Below are 21,971 nucleotides of genomic sequence, written 5' to 3'. Positions count from 1 at the left end.
CAGTGGCTTTCTTGCTCTTGTCACCGACTCCTTTGGAAAACTCATCTTGAATTGCTTTCCAAGTAAGCAACCTTCACACACTTGATTTGGATGATTGATGCAAGGTAATCCTTTCACCATTTCTTTCTTGGAAAGTAGCTCTAAGCTTCCAAATATGAGATGCCCAAATCGAAGATGCCAAAGCCAAGATTCCTCCTTGTAGCACATCTTGAGACATCATGCAATGTCATTTTGAATGTTTAGGACAAACATTCTATTGTTTGATATCAGCACCTTTGTGATGAGATTATTTGCTCTATCTCTTAAAGAAAGGCTATTATCCTTTAGTCGAATATCATAACCTTTCTCTAAGAGTTGTCTTAGGCTCAGGATGTTGGTCTTCATGCTTGGAATGTAGTAAACATTGGAAATGAATTGATGATCTCCATTCTTCAAGCGGATGAGAATATTTCCTTTACCTTTAAGCCACATTGGTTTTCACCGATTCATCGAGCTCCACGAACATGCTTTTATTCCCACACATGTGGTTGCTTGCACCACTATCAAGGTACCACTTGTGAACCTCATTTGGTTCATCCTTCTTGTAAGCCATCAATAGCATATCTTCTTCTTTACTCCTTTTTTCAACATAGTTGGACTTCTCTTCAACTCTATTGTTGTTTAGAGTTTTGCACTCAGAAGCATAATGTCTAAATTTCCCGCAACTATAGCATTTGATGCTTGATTTATCGTACCTTGATTTTGTATTTCCTCTTCCACGACCTCTTGAAGAATTTTCTCCTCTTTGGTTAAAGTTTTCTTCATATGGTCTCCAATCTCGTCCATTTACACCACGACCTCGTCCTCGGAAATGACCACCACCACGTCTCAGATGATTTCGGCCAGCTTCTTCCTTTTGATCAATTCTAATCTTGAGAACTTGCTCCACAATATCTTCTTTCTTTTTCTTCTTTTCTTCATAAGCTTGTAGTGATCCAAGAAGTTGCTCCATCGTCATAGTCTCCAAGTCCTTTGTCTCTTCAATCACGGTGACGATATGCTCGAATTTTGAATCCAATGATCTAAGAACTTTCTCCATGATTCTCATCTCATCTAACTTCTCACCATTTCTTTTTAGGTTATTAGTAACCGTCAAGACTCTTGAGAAGTAATCTGAGATGAGTTCTCCTTCCTTCATTTGTAATGCTTCAAATTCTCCTCGTAGAGTTTGAAGTCGTACCTTCTTAACTTGTTCCGCTCCCTTGTAAGATGTCTGAAGCTTCTCCCATGCTTCTTTGGATGTCCTTGCACTAGCAACCTTCTCAAATGTATCTTCATCTAATCCTTGATAGATTAGACAGAGAGCCTTCTTGTCTATCTTCCTTGAATCTCTCAAACCATCATTTTGAGTTTGAGATAGACCACCATCATTCTCCGGTTCGTTGAAGCCTTTCTCAACTATCCCCCACACATCATGTGCTTCTAAGATAGCCATCATCTTAAGACTCCAATTGTCATAGTTGCTCTTAGTGAGCAATGGAACTTGGAAGGGAACACCACTGTTTGCCATCTTCAAAAGGAACTTATAGTTCTGATACCACTTTGTTGAAATGAAAAACTTTGTAGAGATGGAGAAAGTGTTTAAGTGTTTGAAGAGAAAGAAGTTTTGTGAAGAATAAAGCTTTTATAACTTAGAAGATGATTTTTATTACTTGTTACAAACTTAGATTATTTCTTCATGATACAAAATAAAAGGGGAGTGGATGTATTTATAGCCTCCAAAATACAAAATATCTTACATATTTTAATACTAAATCTAGAGAATTCTACCATAATATCTAAGATTTTTTATCCTAATTATCTAGATAATTCTATGAGAATATCTAGATTTTTATTCTAAGGAGGTGGATGATTTTTCTAAAATTTGGTCTAAGATTTGGATCAACACATGATTAACCCAATAATGTTTGATCCAAATCAAGTTTACTTTTCAACGTACTTTTACAGCAACTTTCAACGGCTCCTTAACTTGTTGCTCCTTTCACATTATTCTTTTTCTTCTTTTCTTTTTCCTTCTTTTTGGTTTAATCATATACAGTTTTTTTTTTTTAGGTAACTGCGGGTTTCCGGCGATCGTGGTCAATCGACTATTCCCGCGAGGTCCACGGCACTCCACGTATTTTTAAGATTTAACCCTAGTCCGGGTGGCCAGCGGGACTCGAACTGCGGGTACCATATTGGGGGTTTTCTCCTCAAGTACCACTAGCCCAAAGCTGCTGGTTTCAAATACAGTTCCAACAAAAGTAAGAGTGATCAGAGTAACAAGATACATCCGTTTATGGTTGAGCTGAGCAGGACCTGTAATGACGTCGATTTCTTGCTCTCGTCATGGGTGATAAGTCTGAAAAGACCAGAGAGCTTTGTCGGAGAGATATGAGCATGGAGAAGATACACAAGGAAGAAGGTTAACTCGAAATTTCTCTAATTACTTTTACTCTAATATTTCCTGCCTTTCATAAAAATAAATGCTATAATATTTATCGATTTAAGATATAAGTTTTGTGTTTCAGTTACCTATTTTATCTGTAATAATTAAAGATGACAACCACATAAAATAATAACTCTTTTGAAATTAAAATATTATAAAAAAATTAGTTTGATGTTATTTTTTTTTTAAATGTAAAAGTGTAAGAAATTCAAATATTTGTAAAACGGAGAAAATATAAAAATAAATTTAGTCACATTTAAAGTATAGTGGCAAACACGTAAAATACGAGGAAAACGTTGACCATTTGGTAGGTATCGGACCAGACCAGCTAACGGGGGACGTGCTATACTACGGCGACAACCACTCGGCAGTGGTGCAGTCGCACGGCAGAGCTGACGTGGAGAAGCTGATCGACGAGAATCGCAGTGGAGGCAAGCTGATTGTGCTCGACGTCGGTCCGAAACATTGTGGGCCCTGCGTCAAGGTTTATCCGACAGTGCTGAAGCTGTCCCGGTCCATGTCGGAGACTGTCGTGTTCGCTAGAATGAACGGGGACGAGAACGATAGCTGTATGGAGTTTCTCAAGGACATGAATATTATAGAAGTACCCACTTTCTTGTTCATTAGAAACGGTGATATTTGTGGCCGGTATGTTGGTTCTGGTAAAGGAGAACTCATTGGAGAGGAGAACTCATTGGAGAGATTCTCCGGTATACAGGTGTTCGTGTCACTTACTAATTTGTCAACTTGATTTGCTAAAAGGAAAATGATTTAGGGTTTTGTTTGTACCATCCGAGACAGGTTTATATAGAAAACCACAAAATATTGTGATTCTTGGTTTGATTTGGCTTTGTACTTTTAACTTTGAAGGCACGGAATTGAGTATTTCGGTACGAGAATGAGATGTAAATTGATTTGTTACCTACCCAATGAAGATATTGTGTAATTCTATAAATAAATATGAGCATAATATCATTTTATATGTGATACGAAGCATATGTTATTTAATGGTTGGATTGTGAATTACATTTATAATATGGACAGTTAGTTGGTTCTTGTCATACACGTTGTCACCATGAGTAAAACAACATTACTGTGTAAATGTAACTGTAAGAATGTAATTGATCCACAGCTTTTCCTAAGTGCCACCAACCATTCGCAACACTGGGAGCAAACACTCACATGGCCACAACTAGAGATGAGAGATTAACTAAGCCAACCCAAATTATTAAAGAAATAGAGTGGACAGCCGTTAAAAAGAAAAGAGAAACATATCTCGTGAGGGAGTAGTAACCGTGAATATAAGACCATGATTAACCCGAAGTTCTTAGAGTGGAGATCTTAGCGGAAGTTAAGAAACTGTTAAGAACCTAAAAACTCTGGGTTAATCATGCTCTAAGACACACTGAAGTTCATTTTTGTCACTAGTTTATTGTTATTTTAGGCTTCTGTTAGGTTGTAAGTGTTGTCATCTCCTTTGTTCCAGGCTTCCAGCTAAGTTGTCAAAAATCATATGGTCTTAAACGTTAAAACCATATCGGTTACGTTTATGTATCAAGTAGTTCAAAAACAGAACGTAGTGAAAGAGAGATTTTATTTAGCAAATAGCAAAATTGAACCAAAAGGTCCAAAACACATATTCATAAAGACTAACTAATGAATGGAAAATGATGATTCTTTCAAATAATAATAAAAAAGAATGGAAATGATGATATGGGCACCATTCAGCATATATACATAATAACAAAATCCAGATTCACTCTGTATGATGATCATTATACGATTTAATTTGCAGTGACTTACATATTGAAATAAGGAGATGTAACTTCAAAGGTCAAGAGGTATGAAGATGAAGTGGTTTTGGTGGATCCATGGTTCTTCTCTTCCACAAGTTAACTTCATTCTTAGGCTTCATACTCAACGGAGCTGAGAACGGAATTATTACGTCATCTTCTTCCTCTTCCTTGCCTCTTAAGCAACCCCCTCTCCTCTCATCATCGGAAAAGTAACCACGGCGATGATCAGCCGGAGACTCTTCTTCTTCACGTTTCATCTCGACCTCCCAGTCAAATCTTCCTAAACCATCACGGCTGCTCGCAAACTTCTTCATCTGACCTAACGACGGCACCGCCGCGGAGGTAACCACCGTAGCCGGCTGTTCAGTCACGGCGGCGGGATGGGGTTTTCTAGACTTGTCACCTCCAGCCCTCGACGGGAACGAGAAGAGACGCTTGAACTTTGAAAAACGACCTTTACCATCATCTCCTTTGGTTAAAGAGGAAGAAGATGTTTTAGGGTTTTTCTTAGGAGAGGAGCGTTTTGATTTAACGAGCTTGATCTGGCCAATGCAAGAGACTTTAGGTGAAGTGGGCTCATCCCAAACGGCGTCGCTTTTGTTTCTCCTTACACGAGCGGCGTTGGGAACCAAGACCATAGGACCGGAGAAATATGCTTTGTTGGAGGAGGATGACGTTGTATTGTGGTTGTGGTGGAGATCTTTTCCGGGGCTAAACGGCGGTACGCGATGTCCGAAGGACATAGCTTTGGGAAGCATCTTCAAGAGCTTGTTCCTGTTCTTTGGTTTTGAAGTTGAAGATGAAGTTGAAGCATGGTGCTTATTGTCCATTGATTTGTTCACAGCGAAATCGAAGACAGAAACACAGGAGTTCTGGCCTTTTTGAGATGTTCAAGAAGGAAACAAAGTTTGAAAAAGTCAACGATGTGCCTGGATTAGAGGAGTTTTGGTCAAATCAAATGTGAGTTAAAAGGCAAAGAAGACCTTTGTGCCGATTTATAAAATCTAATAGTTAAAGCAAGTTTCCTTTTCCTGTTAACTATCTAAAACACGTACTTGGAAAGTTTGCATAATAAACAAAGAGACCAAATGGAATAAAGTCTCATATAAAAACTTTAAGAAAATACAGTTGAAATTTATAGATTGGTCTAATTCTTATTTTAAATTTTATTTTCAATTATATATTTCACATTTATTAAAGAAAAAATGATTAGGATAGCAATAAAATTTTTTTTATCACAAATATAGCTTTTAAGAATAAAAATGACCAAAATAACACTTAATATTTTATCAAAAGAGATAAATATACACTTATACCCAAATTTGATTTAGAGTTAAGAGGTGAGCTTTAGGGTTTAGGGTTTAGGGTTAAGAGTTTAGGGTTTAGGGTTTAGGGTTTAGAATTTAGGGATGGGGTTTAGGGGTTAGGGTTTAGAGTTAAGGAGTGAGGTTTAGGATTTAGGGTTTAGGGTTTAGGATTTAGGGTTTAGGGTTTAGGATTTAGGGTCTGAGAGTTGAGTTTTGGGATAAGATTTCAAATTTTGAAAAATAAAAAAAAATTAAATTTTTCAAAAGATAAAATGCTATTTTGGTCATTTTAGTTTTTGAAAGCTATTTTTGTGACATAAACTTAGAAATGTGTTATTTTTGGAGATTTGCCCTTTATTAAAAGATTAATATATTTTCTGAAAAATTCTTCAAAGTTCTCGAAATAGCTCTATAGGACAAAGTAAAATTTCCTTTTTATGCTGATTATCTTAATTGCGAATTTGACTTTAACGTGGGCCATATTATCTAAGGTACGTTGGGCTAGTGGTTTAGTGCTTGGAGTAGGTTCCATTGCACCCCTAGTTCGATTTCTATGGGGAGGGGTGCTTTACGCCATGTTATCGGTATCAGTGCCGGCCGGCCCCGGGCCTGGGGGGATTAAGGCCGAAGGTCCGAACCCATCCTGGTTTATAAAAAAAAAAAAAAAAAAAAGTAGACTAATTAACAATTTACCGAAGTAGTTTTTTTTTTCCTGCAAATGTCTCACATAATTCAAGTATTTTTCCTTTGTTAACTAGGCAATCTAAAAGTCTTGTAATTGTTTTGACCCAAAAAAAGATTGTAATTGTAATAACTGAAATAAAAAATGTACAATCGAGATGGAACTGGACGTTTGACACATTCCAATAGTTGTGTGTGTATAAAGTTATTGAAGTGTTAAACCCTGGCCAGAATTAGTTAATATAATATGGTTTACTTTTTCTTGCGATTTATCAAAGAATACTAGTCTACATGACCTAAAAATATTAGAAAATTTTACTTTAGGAGACAGTTCTAAGTTCCTTATTACACAAAAAAACATTTTGAACCTAGAAGACACTTTCTCTTAATGAATTTACCAACCTAACCTCTAACCAATAGAATTGTGTATTTCTTAGATTTTTTAATTAGCCACAACAGATGTTCATTTTTAGAGCAAATAAAATATTTTGTTTAAAAAAAAAAAATTCTTATCTCTTCAATTTGAAATCCCTAAATAGAATCAAGTTTCACGAACTAGACGAAACTCTAATACCTTTCTCCTTTTCAATATCTTCTAGATCTACAAATTTGGGCGGGTAGACACTCCGACATGGAAGGTCAGAGAAATTGCTCATGAATCTCTGTCTATGTGTCTCTATTTTTGTTCTAGACAACTTTTTGTGTTCTTTTCCGCCGCATGTTCTTCTCCGTCGATTCGTTTCACAGACAACCACCGACATGGAAGGTTAGATTCTGATTTCAAAATCAAGTACTTAAGTCTAGTTTATCTTCTCGATCTAAACCTCAACTCTTTGCTTCTTGTTTAAAAATTTGCAGAGAACGGAAAAGACCACCGTTTTCCCGAAAGACTTGGTGCAACTGATGGATTCTCAAATATCTTAACCACGACTCGACTGACCACTGCTCACCTGTTCACAAGTCTCCTAACCAAGTCTCTGCTGACTGTTGACCACGACTTGCCTAACCACAACTCTTCTAGCCACAAGTCACTAGACCACAATTTACCTGACCACAACTCACCTGCCAAGTCTGTTCACAACTCTTCTGACCAAGTCTTTGCTGACCACGACCACTGAGAAGTCATCTCATCCCTAGGTTTTTTTTGTTCGGAAGGCACCTTTTGTTGTACTACTAATGTACCCTTTCGGCTACGTCTTCTCATGTATTATAGTGCCACCAATTTAGACTGAGTTGTTCTTTTGGTAGTTAACTAATCTATTGTTTTCTATTTGTTTACTTTGATCTACTTTTTGATATCCATCAGGGCTTATCTTTGCTCTCTTAATTAGTAAATTCAATCTATGCCAAAATTTTAATATCATTCATAGTAACTAAACCAAAAAAACAGCAAAAAAAATCTTAGGGTCTTCTTTGGACGAGCCTTCATGTTAGTCTAACCACGAGATCATATCCATACGAATCCAGCAATACCAAACAAATATTATCCATCCGCCGCTACACTTCCACGAACACATCTACAGTAGAACACAACATTTTATTTTCGACCTCGAGAAGAGCATCCCTATCTATTAATAAATAAATATATTTTTCTTCATCTTTTTCGTTAAGACGAAAAGCAGCCCTCTTAACTGCATCATCTTCTAAGCACCATCAACAGTCGTTAACTTTTCTGATATACCTATCTTTTAATTTAAACATTTATCATTAATTGCAACTGAATACAAACTTAGTTACAAGTCACTTATCTTATGGTTGTCTTCTTAAAGGAAACAAACTTCTCACAACACAAAAAGCAGGGTCAATTCTGTCTGAAAAAAACAGCTGGCAAGAGAAAGTGTGTCAACTTGACAAAGTGTCTCTCAGCAAAAACTAAAGACAAAATGTGTCTTTTTATGTAACTCTCTCAAAATATTAATATCGAAAAATATATCAAAGCACGAACAACCGTAATCCATTTTTAATTACGATGAAAATTTGACAAATACAAAAAAAAAGACTGGTGTCAGTTGCTCTTGAGTCATGAGTCCCGGCCCTGAAAAACTCCACAAAACCAAGGGCTGGAAGCCCAAAAAAAAATAAAGACCTAGTAGTTTTGAACCAGCTACTTTGGAGTGGTTTGTTAGCTAGTTTAACCATCTAAATTATTAATACAACTTAATAAATTGGCCGAAAAACAAAATATCGTATCAACAGCTGGAAGCAGAAGCTTCTAATGCTTCTGCCCAGGGCCGCTACTTAACAATTGTATTATTCAAACTCGATGCTAAAGCATAATATTATATTTTTTCAATGTAAGCTAAGCTACCTCATTATTTATGGTGCATGTTTGCTACTACAAGTTACTATGTGACGGTTCCGAGACATTCTCATAGTTGGGAGCATTCAGTGTTGAATCGAAACACAGTATTTGTGTTATTTTTTTTTTGTCAACAATCGAAATATTTGTCTGAAATAACAATTTCATATTCCTCGTGTTCCAGAGTTCTAGCTAGCTTAGTAATTATATGGGCCTATTAAGCCGCATGGATAAGCCCATATTGGGCCCATTAAGCAACTTGAGACCAAATAGCTCAATGTTGGTTCTGTGAGTGAGAGATGTTGACGATGGCTGCGAAGCTTCTGAAATGGCGAAAACTGTCGACTCGTATAGATCTGATGCTTCGGAGCGACGCTGTATCAACAAGACGGTTTCTCCACGAAGGCCCAGACACCATGGAGGAGCTCCTCGATAGACACCTAGCGAAAAAGAGAGAAACCGCTAATCAACGACGAGGAGGCGGAGTATCTGAACAGACAGCGTCTGACGAGCATGCGCCGAGAGGCGCTGAGTTTATACCGGGACATATTACGCGCGACTAGGTTCTACACGTGGACGGATTCAAGGGGAGTCCTGTGGAGAGACGTGCTGAGAGAGAACGCTAGGAAGGAGTTCGAGGCGGTGCGGTTCGAGACTGATCCGGAGGTTATCACGCGGCTGCTGATCGGCGGAAGCGACGCCGTTTCGTCTGCTTTAGATAGGCTCACGGAGAAGCAGAGAGCGATGATTGAGAAGAGAAACAGAGGCGATCAACCGTGATTCGTCGGAAACGACAAAGTTTATAACATAGTTTGAATGTTGTACTTTCAAAAGAATGTTTTGTCCTTTTGTCATACAACTCTACGAATACAAGTAACAAAAAAGCAGTTACTAAACCAGCTCTTCTCCTAAGTTCTGAATGGAGAATATAAGATATAATTCAAGATTCTACTTCAGATAAACATGATGGCTATTTAGAGGAACACACAGCTGGATCAAATACATGAATGCTTCTATCAATTGTTCCTTCTTCCTCCGTCTATGTCAATGCATTGTAGCAGTTATAAACTCAACTAGATCTCGACCCGCGCAACCGCGCAGGTTTTTGTTTTAATTTATTTTTATATAAATATTTTGTTTTCAATTTTAAATTGGTATATATTATAATATATATTTTGTCTATCAATTTTTAAAACATAATAAGTTTACAGTATATTTTTTTCACTGAATAGATTGTTTCAAACTTTCACATGTATTTGTATCTTCTTCAATATATATATTTTCGGATTATTATTTCATTATTAAAATCGTAACTATATATATAAAGATTAGTAAAATATTGTTTTATTGTCATATTCAAAAATATTGTAACATTTCACAAATTTAGAAAGTTTCAGAGGAACACACAGCTGGATCAAAGACATTAAAAGTGTTCATGGCTATTTAGAGGAACACACAGCTGGATCAAATACATGAATACTTCTATCAATTGTTCCTTCTTCCTCCGTCTATGTCAATGCATTGTAGCAGTTATAAACTCAATGTAATTAGCTGTCCCGCTTATATATGAACAATAGCCATGAACACTTTTAATGTCTTTTCCTGGTTTTAAATAACCAATTGGATTTATGAAAAAGAAAAAAAAATTGGATTTGTTTTCTTTAATTTTTGCTTACAGCTTCCATGAGTTGTTTGGTTTCAGCTCAAACTGAATGCCTTTAGATGTCTACAGATTCCTCAACAACACACTTGTAGCAGTTACAACTCAAATAAGTTCTTGCTGGAATTTTCTTTATGAGTATCTCAATTGTTTTTATTTTATTTTCGGATAGGCTCCTACTTAGGGATATTTACTATAAAAGGACCAAATTTAACTTATATTACTTCTCAATAGGGGTTGGCAAAAAACCCAAACCGAACCGATCCAAACCAAACCAACCGAAGTTAAACCGATCCAAACCAAACCGTGCTCTTTACATAACCCAATTGGTTCATGTTTTATTCAACCCGAATAGTTTGGTTTGGTTTGAGTTCAAACCGAACCAAACCAATAATCCAATATATTTTTATCTATAAATATATATATATATATATATGTTAACATATTGTAAATTTTAATTAAAATTTCTGTTTTTTATTTTTTCTTAACTTCCATATATTTTAAAAAAAAATCCAAATATAATTCAAATAATCATAATACCTAAAGATTGTACTGGAAATAAAACCTAAAAACTATAAGCATCTAAATCGTAGCCATCTCGTTTCGTTCATCTTCTCCAATTTTCATTCTCTAAATTATATAACAAAGTTATTATAGGATCAATAAAAACAAAAAGGTAGATGCAAATAGTCTTTTAGTTAATAGGTTTTGGAATGTTTACAAGTTTTTGTTACGCTAATTAGATTATAAATAGTCTGCTCTTTGCTTATTATGTATTTTTTCCTTTAACGTGGTTAAGAGTTTTGTCATCGAGCTTTAAATTGTTTTTTGTTTCGTAGATTTTTTAGAAAAACCAAACTAAATCTAAACCAAACCAAACTAAATCTAAACCAAACCGAACTAAACCGAACCAAACTAAATCCAAATCGAACCCAAACCAAAGCTACTTTGGTTTTAATTGGGTTGAGTTTTATAAAACCCAAATTAACCAAACCAAACCGAACCCGAAACTAAACCGTATGCCCACCCCTTCTCAACCCAACATTTTTCCGGCTAAACAAACTTCCACGTCGAATTGCAGCGAGATTTCTCCACGTCAGCAAAAGAAAGTAGATCAAAGGTTGGGAGCGAAGTAGAGTGTATCGCTTAGCTTCCGAGCAATCCTAACCGTTGCTTACACTCACCGTGTTTGGTTCTTTAACAATCCTCCCGGCGATCCTGAGAAGAGAGAAAGAGTGTAAGCAAAGAGAGAATGATCCGTACAGCTTTTCTGTTCCTTGTCCTCGTCATCGGGACGCAAGTGCATGCGCAGCTAGTACCACCGGCGAGGCTCGATGGTTTCGTTTACCCACCGGGTCGTCGAGTTGACCCGGATACTATACTAATCGAGGCGTTTTTTAACCCGGTTTGCCCGGATAGTAGAGACGCTTGGCCGCCTCTGAAGCAAGCTCTTAAGCACTATGGATCTCGCGTTGCCCTTCTCCTTCACCTCCTTCCTTTACCGTCAGTACTCTCTGTTTTTTTTTGTCATTCAATGTCTGAAATTGGCAGAAAGTTGTTAGCTTTGGTTAGAATTAGTTCGTCAATGACTTCAAAGTTTCGTCCTTTCTCCTGAATCTCCAATTGTAGTTGCCCTGTTTCATGTATTGATTGATTCGTGTATGTTTTATGAAACTGTGAATGGTTTGCTTTATGATATGTTTAAAGATTCAATCTTGTAATGAATCTATTTCGGGTTTTGGGATGATGTTGCAGGTACCATGACAATGCATATGTAAGCTCTCGGGCTTTACACATTGTGAATGCTTTGAACGCAAATGCTACCTTCTGTTTGCTGGAAGCCTTCTTTGAGCATCAGGTTTGTTCATTTTAGCTGTTGGTTGGTTGGTTGTTGTTTGCATCTCTATCCAATGAGAATTTTGATATGTTTATGATTGACAGGCATTGTTCTACAACACCCAAACGCAACTCCTCTCAAGACCTGATGTTGTGGAGAAAATTGTCATGCTTGGAACAGCCACCTTGGGAAACTCGTATCGACATGTTCTTAAATCCGGCTTCAACAACACAATATCAGACCGTGCAACCAGAGTTTCCTTTAAGGTAACATTATATACTTGATAGGTTCAGTTTGAGGCCAAAAATTTGTACTTGATAGGTTCAGCTTCAGGCCATTAACACTCAGTGGTCTTCTATTTGAACCGTTCACCATATGTTATATACACCATGGCCACTCTGAGATGGAAAAATATAGTAAATTTTACTTTTTTTGTGGGTTATTATGTGGTTGCAGTATAGCTCTTCAAGAGGGGTTTATGGAACACCAACCTTCTACGTTAACGGGTTCGTATTGCCAGATGTTGGTTCTCCCTTAGATTTTGGAGGATGGAGAAAAGTTATTGATCCTCTGGTTCAAACACACAAGGTAGAGAAGCAAGATGATCTCCTTTCCTTCTTTTGATGACTGCTTTTGCTGTTTTCACATCCATATCAAAATAAAAAATAATGCTTTACTAGTTTCATGGGAACTATCTGTAAAGTAAATATATACTTGTTCAAAACCCATCTGTTGTACAATGTAAAATCTCTGTAATATTATCTGTAAAGTGATCTGCGACATTTTTCAAGTGTTTTTATATCTCTAGGATCTTCGTTGAATGACTTGTTTTGTCAATGGTTTCATCATTAATTAATTTGATATTTGTTCAATTTTGATTTGTGACACAAAAGCTTAGATGCTTAGATGCGTCTCACGTTTGGTGGGTCAATACTCCCAGCTATATATTTATGAGAATATTTGTACTTGTCTTTTTTTTGTCACAACCACTTTTCTTTTGTTTTGTCAAATGCTCACAACAGTTATAGTATTGTCTTATCTTTAAAGCTAAGATTATGCTCTTAACGAAGTTTTAAAAAGAAAATTTTTGGGGGTTAATACAATTTTTTCTCCAAAAATAATAAATATCAAGAAATTTCAAAACTTAACACTAGGGCTGGGCAAATAAATCGAATCCGAAAATCCGAACCAAACCCGACCCGATAAAAATGAATCCGAACCGATCCAAACCCGACATAAATACCGAATGGATCTTGTTTTATGGTATTTCAGGTTATGGGTATTATCCGAACCGAATCTGAACCTAAATGGATATCCGATAGAATCCGAAACATTCAAAATTTTCAAAAAAAAATTGTACCAAACATGATCTCATTTCCTAATATGTATTCAAAATATACTGAACATCTAAAATATTTATCTATTATATGAAGATTGATGGTTGAAGGTGGTGGTTGAAGGTTGAAGTTTTTAGATTTGAGTTTTGTTTTCATTGAATAATGTTTTTCATTTCATGAGAACTTGATTTTCGTTTAATGCTTTCATATATTTGGTTTTCTTTCGATCAATAACTATGTTTAACTTTCACTTGATTTTGAATGATCACATTTGATGTTCCTTTTTTTTTTGAACCGATTTTATTTATGTTTTGGTTACAAAATAGATAGAAATCAAGTATTTTAAAACCAAAGAACCTATTTTACTTATTTTTTGGTTACAAAATATATATAAATCAGGTACATTTAAACCGAAAAACCGATTGGGACCTGAACCCGAAATTACATCGGGTTATACCAGTTCTTTGAAGATTTACTAAACCCGACCCGAACCCGATAGAACCCGAACCGAATTTTCATATAACCCGAATGGAGCTGATTTTGATAACCCAAAAAACCGAAACCCGATTGGACTAAACCGAAACCCGATTGGGAGCCCAGATGCCCAACCTGACTAACACTACAAAAATGTCAACGGACAATGTGTATCTAAATTTATTAAATACTTGTAAAATACTTATGTTTTCTTACATAAAAGCTGAATTGAAAAGTTCAAAAGGTATACACACGTTCTTCAAATATTAAAGTTAAAAAAAAAAAAATTATATTTTTATCAACCGTTAGCACCGATAATCCAGAAAGTTTCTATTAATAACAGGTAGATTCGGTTTTCGTCTAACAATTTAATTTTATTCTTCTATTGAAAAAGCCATTTAGACTGTTTCCTTCGCATTTTGTGCAACTGTATAAACAAGATATTATCATTACAAGAATTTATTCTCAACAGAAAAAAGAAAGAAGAAAAACAGATACGCCTCAAGTAAACCGAGAAAATTGATATGAACCGAAGTTAAGAACAATCCCGGTTCAAAAACCCTGAATACCGGATCTGAATTAACAAGTAACGAGTAAACTACTTGGTTTAGTGATCTTGAGCTTGATTTATGGTGGTTCGGTTCGGTTGGGTTTAATAAAACCGCGAACCGAGACCGGTTAGGGTAGTGCAAACGTGTGTGTGTGGAAGGAGAGAAGTGGTGCGGCTGATGATATATATGTGAGAGGCGCTTTGCATCAGAATCTCTCTTAGGGCTTAAAAAAGGAGAGAGACGAAGCCGTACAAAGAGGGCTCTTAAACCACTCACTCCCCTCTCGAGAAAGATCTCTAACCACAAACATCCGCTTAAGGTAAGTATCCAAAGATACACATTGATTTCTTCTCCCTGATTTTCCATTTTAATGATTTGGATTCTGTTAGATGGAGAAGTACGACCGTGTGGTGAAGAAGAAGGATGAGACGCCGATTGACGCGAACGAGATTCGAATCACTAGCATGGGCAGGGCACGCAACTACATCACCTACGCCATGACTCTTCTCCAGGTATTAATTGCGTTAATCTGGAAAATGTGTCAATCGTGTTGCTGAGAGGGAGGGATATGGTTTAGGGTTTATGTAACAGTTTTGTCAACTCTAACGACGACGTTTCGATAAGGTTTTGATAGAGAAGAATAATGGTTCGCCTTTTTTTGTTATTTTGGCAGATAGATTCTCAGAGTTGTTGTGTAATTAGTAATGTCAATATGTTGTGTGGTTAGAGAGATGATTTTAAGTTTTTTTTTCTCTGAGGATTGTGTGATTCATTAATTGAACAGTTTTATTTAGACTTTGTTTTGGTGTGTATAGGAGAAAGGGTCGACTGAAGTTGTGTTCAAGGCAATGGGAAGAGCTATCAACAAGACTGTGAACATTGTTGAGCTCATTAAGGTAATTTTTTTGTTGTTGTGTTTATTTCACAAACCGTGGTTTAGATGATGGGTTGTCTGAAAGTTTCCTATTTTAATGTGTGACTCAGAGAAGGATCCCTGATCTTCATCAGAACACATCTATTGGATCCACCGACATCACAGACACATGGGAACCTAAAGAGGAAGGCCTTCTTCCGTAAGGATCCCATTTTCTTATTTTAATTGTTTATAATTGCTAACATGTACCTTTGTTCTCACCTTAACTAATTGTTACTTTTTTTTTCCTTTTTTTGGTTCTGTGTTGAAGTATTGAGACCACAAGGCATGTGTCCATGATAACCATTACCCTATCCACCAAAGAGCTTAACACATCCTCCATTGGGTGAGTTTCTCGTTTTATCTTTGTTATTCCTTGGCCGTAGTTAGGTCCATGCTTTGTGTAGCTAGCTGTTATCTCTGCAGAGGCCGTCTGCTTGATGTATAAATTGCATATTCATTTTTGACAGGCTTCATAACTTTTTATTACTAATAATATTTCATCAAATGATGTTGCAGATACCAGTGCCCGATTCCTGTTGAGTTGGTGAAGCCATTAGGCGACATCGACTATGAAGGAGGAGGTTTGTTCGGTCACTCTTAATGACCTTTATAAATCTCCCATACTCGTCTGCTTTATTAGTTTTCTGTTTTATATATCTCGCAGAGGGTTCACCTGGTGGCAGAGGGAGGGGAAGAGGAAGGGGAAGAGGGAGAGGAAGAGGTGGCAGAGGTAAGTAGTGTTCTGTTCAGATTCTAAATATATGATTCATGGATCTTTTGTAACGCATTTGTTTGGCAGGGAATGCATATGTGAACGTTGAGTATGAAGATGGCGGTTATGAACGTAACCAGTCCTATGGTGGCAGAGGAAGAGGGCGTGGTGGCAGAGGACGCAGCAGCCGTGGTGGTCGAGGAAGAGGAGGATACAATGGTCCTCAGAATGAGTATGATGCACCACAAGATGGTGGTTACGGTTATGATGCTCCTCCTCATGAACACCGTGGATATGATGACCGTGGCGGTTACGAGCGTCGTGGTGGTTACAATGGGGGTCCTCAAGGGCGTGGTGGCTATGATGGTCCTCGGAGGCGTGGGGGTTATTATGATGGTCCTCAGAGGCGTGGTGGTTACGATGGTCATCAAGGGCGTGGTGGTGGTTATGAGGGTCCTCCTCAGGGCCGTGATGATTATGATGATGCTCCTCGGCGTGGACGTGGAAGGGGAGGTCGTGGAAGAGGAGGAGGTCGCGGTGGTGGTGGTGGATTCAACAACAGAGCAGATGGACCACCAGTCCAGGCAGTTGCTTGAGACATGAGAGTGAGGTTTCTATGTTACACAAACATAAAAAAAAAAAGGCGAAGAGTCGTTTGATGTTTTGTTCTATCTCCTTCCTCTCTCCTTATGTTTGATTCTGTCCATGAAGAAGACATGTTTGCCATAAGTGTATCCCTCCTTTTGTTTTATCCATTGATTCGCAGTTTTTTCTTTTAGTTGGTGACTGTTTTTCTTTAAAGTCGCTTTAGGTTTTATCTGTTCATTTTTATTTATGGTGGGTTTTTGTTGGAGATTTACCTTCTGTTTATTTGCTTCGTAGTCTTTTTAGATGACAAGAGTAAGAGTGAATAATTTTTTGTCGTCTTTGCTCTTATCGGTTATAGTTTGATGAACATTTGATTCATTTTTTTTATTCCTAAGCACTTGATCGTTCATTTTGGGATATTCTTTGAGTTGATGAAAACACACACCAGAGTTGCAGAAGCCATCGACTTGTTGAATGACTTGCGTCTGGCATTGCTTCTTAGATTCTTGTGTGTATATTTTCGGGCACGTAAGAAAGCAATGTACCACACGAAAGAGAGGCAAGCAGCTCATTTCTGTGTATTTTTTTTTTGTTGGGCCTTGCATACTTTTGAGTCTCGAGTCTTGTGCTGTGAGAAAGACAAAACCGACGCCGTATACATGATTAGGATACTTAAAAAAGTTAAGACGCCGTTGCCGGGATCGAACCCGGGTCACCCGCGTGACAGGCGGGAATACTTACCAATATACTACAACGACTTGGATATGTAAAGTAAAACCATAACAAATTTAACAAAATCTGCGGGACCGAAAAAAGTCGAAACCGGTACAAGTTTTCAATCATCATCGTGAATCTGTGATTGTTTTGTTGACGAACAATTCACCAAAGAAGTCGATACTATATTGAGAAAGAAGTTACTAACCGTGTAAAAATATTAATGGGCCATGGCTAATTAAGTTAAGGCCCATTAGAAAACACGAAAAGTACTACGGAAGAAAACGATTTGTTCTTCGTTTTACAGTGTTATACAAACGAGGGAGAATGGATATTCAGAAGACTGAGGTCGCGAGAAATCCAGAAATCGAGAATCTAATAGAAATAAACAGAGGCAAAAGCAGCAAGAGGAAGATGCCAAAGAAGCTCTGGAAAATGGAGAAGAAGACGAAGAGGAATTGCGAAGTCTGCTGCTTTGAAGGAAGAAGGTGGGATCATCAAAATTGATTTCAACGTCGGTAAGTCTGATCGCAGCGTCTTGAGAGTCTCCGGCAAGCGCGTAAAAAGGTTTGCTTCCTCAGAGTTAAAGACTTGTTGCTGATTGTTATGTAGCCTAGTTTTTATTCAAATGCTCTTCTTTGTGCAGAATGCTTGCTATGCGCTCTGAATCGAATACAGCATTGTGCAAAGTTTCCACTGCAATCGATTCTTATATCGTGAGGTGCAAAAGCGTTTTACCTTTGTTTTGGTTTTCTTTTTCATATGGTTAATGTCGTGAAAGATTGAAGTTTTTGTTTTGTTCTAGGTGTTGTGTAAAAGGTTCTCTCTTGGAGGTGAACGAGAGGTTAATCAAGCAGCCTCAACTTCTTAATTCATCGGTAAGATATACATCTTTCTTTTTATCTTTTCTAACAAATCTTTATACTGATGAACTTAAGAAACTGAATGGATTCTTAAATTTCTATCATGTGATTTTATAAATGTCAAGTATTTTGCTTACGGAATCAACCAACATGGAATATATAACTCAAAATGGATTTGATCATTATTTCTTTGTTTTTTTTTTTTTGTATGCAAGTAGGCTAAAGCTGATGATGTTCTGTATTCTTGTTACAAAATCTGATTTTAGGCTGATCGAGAAGGATATATTGCGATAATCATGCCAAGGACCTGCAGACTGGACCAAAAACAAGGAATCACTGATCACCTTGGAGGAGGAGTATCAAGAAAAGAAACAAGTGTCTCTGTGATACAGTTTTGAGAAACCACGGTTGACTTTCTTTGGGAACCGTGTTTGATCTGAAGCTGATGATGATTTGGCTTTAAGTCAGATTAGAACTTTGAAGTTTTATTGCAGTCTTTGTTTTTCTGCAATATTCATAATAAAGCTGTTGTCTTGTGTTTTATCTGACAATAAAATTTTTGAAACTGAAGATCCTTTTTGGTCTATGATGTTCTTAATGGAAATTTTTTGATGTGCCAAATGAACAAATATACATACATTGAGTACTAACACTCCCAATGTTCGATTCCTCGCATCGGAGCTTTTTGTTCTGTGTAACAACTGTTTGTAGATTTTACACAGTGGTAATTTCTTTGATTAATCTAAAGAACCTTAAAACATTTTATTAGTCAAAAAAATATAGATTGATCTGATCCTGATCCTGATTTTAATTGTAAAATGTTTCGAAAACTTTCTACTACAATGGAAACTCGAATCCAAATCTTTAATGAAAGAGATAATGATGAAGTCAATCTGCCTCAACCTCGAAACTTTTCAAAGAATAATCTCATACTTCAATTATTTTTCCCACTTTTAAAGTCCCATTAATTCAAACAAAGCTTAAAATATTACAGAAGGTGGATACAGAAACACATGAACTGAGCTTTATTAAGGAGAAAGGGTATCGCCACACAATCTTGACATCAAATTGAACCCATCAACCTAAATGCTTTCACAATCATATAACTTGAAGATGACAGAACCGGAACCAAAGAAACAAAACTGAACCAAACACTTCCAAGAGCAACCCACTCATGCAACAGTCTAAGCCATATCTTACACTTCAATCCATAGCTTGTTATTATAGTTTATTTTTCTTTACAACCGACTTAACCTCGTGGAACCCATTTTATTAGCCATCTCCTTAAGCACGAACTTAGGAATCTTCCCCGTAGATGTCTTAGGCAACTCTTCAAGAAACGCAACCGTTTTAGGCACCATGTAATGTGGCATCTTCTCCCTACAATACTCTATCATCTCCTTCTCCGTGGGTTTCCGGGTCAACCCGGGTTTCAAACTCACGAAAGCACACGGCGTCTCTCCCCAGTGCTCATCAGGTCTAGCCACCACAGCCGCTTCATTCACTGCCGGGTGCGTGTAAAACACCGCCTCCACCTCCACACTACTCACATTCTCTCCACCCGTTATGATTACATCTTTCGACCTATCCTTGATCTCTAGATACCCATCTCCGTGTAACACTCCGACGTCTCCGGTGAAGAACCACCCGTTCTTTAGAGTCTTCCTCGTTCCGAGAGGATCTTTTAAGTAACCGAGCATGACCGAACTCCCTCTCATCACTATCTCCCCCATCGTTGCACCATCTCTCTCCACGCTCCGACCCGAACCCGGATCCACCACGTCTATTTTGGTAAACCCGACGGTTCCCACTCCTTGCCGGCCTTTCAGCCTCGCCTGATTACTCGCCGGTAAACGGTTCCACTGTGGCTTCCACGCGCAGGAGACCACCACGCCGGCTGTTTCCGTTAAACCGTACCCGTGGCTGATAATGAAACCGAGAGACTCCGCGCGGAGGAGCACCGTGACCGGCGGTGAAGAACCGGCGGTTAAGAAATGGACCGGACTTTTAAGAGTTTCCTCCTGACTCGCCGTTAACATGTTAAGCACTACGGGCGCGCCGCACATGTGAGTAACGCCGTGATCACGGATCAAACGGTGGATTAACGGCGCCTGGAACTTACGTAAACAGACGTTAGTTCCACCGACGGCGGCGATAGCCCATGGGTAGCACCAACCGTTAGCGTGGAATATCGGTAGGGTCCACAAGTAAACCGGATTTTTCGGTACGGTCCAATCGATTAATGAATCCAACGACATGACGAAAATACACCTGTGACAGTGAACCACTCCTTTGGGAGACGACGTCGTACCGGAGGTGTAGTTGACCACAATCGGATCCCACTCGCTCTCGGGTCGGATCCAGTTAAAATCCGGATCTCCTCTCTCCACTAAAACACTGTACGAGTAACAGAATTTCGAACGGTCCGCCACGTCAGCACTATCTTCCTCACAGTCCTCGATGAGGACGAGAATCGGCGGCTTGTCAAGTTTCTTGATCGCTTCGACGGCGAGATCGGAGCAAAAGACGTCGACGAAGAGAAGCTTAGACTCACAGTGGCGGAGGAGAACAGAGACGGTGGTAGCGTCGAGGCGCGTGTTGATGTTGTTAAGGATTGCTCCGCTCATCGGAACGGCGAACTGGAGCTCGTACATGGCCGGAGTGTTAGCGGAGAGGACGGAGACGACGTCGGATCTTTTTATTCCAATGGAAGAAATAGAGGACGCGACGCTGAGGCAGCGGAGATTGGTCTCCCGCCATGTGTATACGGTGGAAGTGCCGTAAATAATGGAGGTACAGTCTCCATACACGGTGGCTGCTCTTTCGAGGAAGCCTAAGGGCGTCAACGGTGGTGAGTTTGCAACACTTGGCTTCAACTCCTCCATTTATTTTCTTGATATTCTTGAGTGGCCACAACGAAAGATAGATAGCGCTATTTATAGAGATAGAGCCAAGCTTCAGACAAAAATAAAGTTACGTTTGTAACTAATTGTGACACCCGTCACCTCCTATATGGAGAACAGCGTGTCACAATTTAGTATCACAATTTGGTATTAGAGCGGATTCTATTCCGGTTCCGTCCCGGGATGGCGGTCAGGGGATTCGGTTTTCATCGGTTTTCAACGTTTTTTTTGTTTAAAAAAAATATATTTTTATTTATATATTTGGAAATTCTTTTAGCACCATTATGTCCAGTAATTACTAACTCAATTGTCTCTTTCAATGACGATGAGTAAAATCATCGTCATTCGTCCTTCGACTAACAAGGTTCTCGACAGATGTTCAGCAGTTGCGTGAAGTCCAAGTTCGTCAGTTTTCTCGGGAGTTATCAGTTCTTCGGTCATGATTTCGAGGCTATCCAGGAGTGGATATGTGACGTTTCTGCCACCAGCCCACTTCAAGCAATCGTTCCACGAGTTTTGTTACTGGAGATTATGTGGTGTGTGGTATGAGCCATTGGTTGGCATGTGTTGTTGTGTGTACGAGTATATTGACTATTTTGGAGATATATTTGTTTTGTGAACTCGTGGAGATCGCTTTTGAATTGGGGTGCAGCAGCTTGCGTTGTGTGGGTGTTGGAGTTACACTTTGGTATGTTTACCAATTTTGGCAGTGTTGATCGTTTCAGAGATGTGTCAGTTTGGACAACTGACATAGGACATTGGGAGCTATTTATATCCATCGCAGTGTACCAGTTATGCTTGGAGGGCCGATTTGTTCGGATATTCATCAGAGATGGAGCTACGTTTTTACGATGTTATCCTTGGGA

The 21,971-nt window shown here is 38.2% G+C and overlaps 5 protein-coding genes and 2 pseudogenes across 6 annotated transcripts; 5 read left to right on the top strand and 2 right to left on the bottom strand.

The window, feature by feature from the left end:
- LOC106326152 overlaps positions 1 to 3,205 on the top strand; it is a 6,680-nt pseudogene extending 3,475 nt beyond the window's left edge.
- A 1,060-nt stretch (positions 3,206 to 4,265) lies between these two features.
- LOC106326112 (uncharacterized protein At1g76070-like) lies at positions 4,266 to 5,245 on the bottom strand. Its single transcript, XM_013764136.1, has one exon. It carries the CDS (start codon positions 5,091 to 5,093, stop codon positions 4,302 to 4,304), a length of 792 nt encoding a protein of 263 aa, XP_013619590.1. The 5' UTR covers positions 5,094 to 5,245; the 3' UTR covers positions 4,266 to 4,301.
- A 3,613-nt stretch (positions 5,246 to 8,858) lies between these two features.
- Positions 8,859 to 9,330, top strand: LOC106323794 (annotated as a pseudogene).
- A 2,033-nt stretch (positions 9,331 to 11,363) lies between these two features.
- Positions 11,364 to 12,852, top strand: LOC106324831. 2 transcript variants are annotated; one of them, XM_013762818.1, is made up of 4 exons: positions 11,364 to 11,713; positions 11,966 to 12,068; positions 12,152 to 12,313; positions 12,504 to 12,852. In XM_013762818.1, exons 1-4 carry the CDS (start codon positions 11,463 to 11,465, stop codon positions 12,669 to 12,671), a joined length of 684 nt encoding a protein of 227 aa, XP_013618272.1. In that variant the 5' UTR covers positions 11,364 to 11,462; the 3' UTR covers positions 12,672 to 12,852. The 2 variants fall into 2 exon arrangements, with proteins under 2 accessions (XP_013618272.1, XP_013618274.1); XM_013762820.1 differs by having other exon boundaries at positions 11,383 to 11,713; positions 12,509 to 12,565.
- A 1,723-nt stretch (positions 12,853 to 14,575) lies between these two features.
- Positions 14,576 to 16,907, top strand: LOC106320216 (TATA-binding protein-associated factor 2N-like). Its single transcript, XM_013758586.1, has 8 exons — positions 14,576 to 14,728; positions 14,799 to 14,921; positions 15,225 to 15,305; positions 15,394 to 15,482; positions 15,594 to 15,668; positions 15,842 to 15,906; positions 15,990 to 16,055; positions 16,125 to 16,907. Exons 2-8 carry the CDS (start codon positions 14,799 to 14,801, stop codon positions 16,631 to 16,633), a joined length of 1,008 nt encoding a protein of 335 aa, XP_013614040.1. The 5' UTR covers positions 14,576 to 14,728; the 3' UTR covers positions 16,634 to 16,907.
- An 820-nt stretch (positions 16,908 to 17,727) lies between these two features.
- On the top strand, positions 17,728 to 18,665 carry LOC106323792 (FAM206 family protein CG9288-like; the record flags this gene model as incomplete). Its single annotated transcript, XM_013761862.1, is given in 5 exon segments — positions 17,728 to 17,906; positions 17,986 to 18,060; positions 18,145 to 18,217; positions 18,469 to 18,507; positions 18,509 to 18,665. Coding segments are annotated over 5 exon segments (447 nt in total), but the record flags the coding sequence as incomplete, so codon positions are not given.
- A 484-nt stretch (positions 18,666 to 19,149) lies between these two features.
- Positions 19,150 to 21,121, bottom strand: LOC106327755 (probable acyl-activating enzyme 5, peroxisomal). The gene has a single exon (XM_013766000.1). The coding sequence runs from the start codon at positions 21,085 to 21,087 to the stop codon at positions 19,441 to 19,443; it is 1,647 nt and encodes a 548-aa protein (XP_013621454.1). The 5' UTR covers positions 21,088 to 21,121; the 3' UTR covers positions 19,150 to 19,440.
- Between the last annotated feature and the right edge of the window lie 850 nt (positions 21,122 to 21,971).

Source organism: Brassica oleracea, chromosome C2 (assembly GCF_000695525.1).
Source record: "Brassica oleracea var. oleracea cultivar TO1000 chromosome C2, BOL, whole genome shotgun sequence".
Lineage (NCBI taxonomy): Eukaryota > Viridiplantae > Streptophyta > Magnoliopsida > Brassicales > Brassicaceae > Brassica > Brassica oleracea.
Note: the sequence above shows the minus strand (reverse complement) of the source record. Positions and strands in the feature narration are given on the sequence as shown.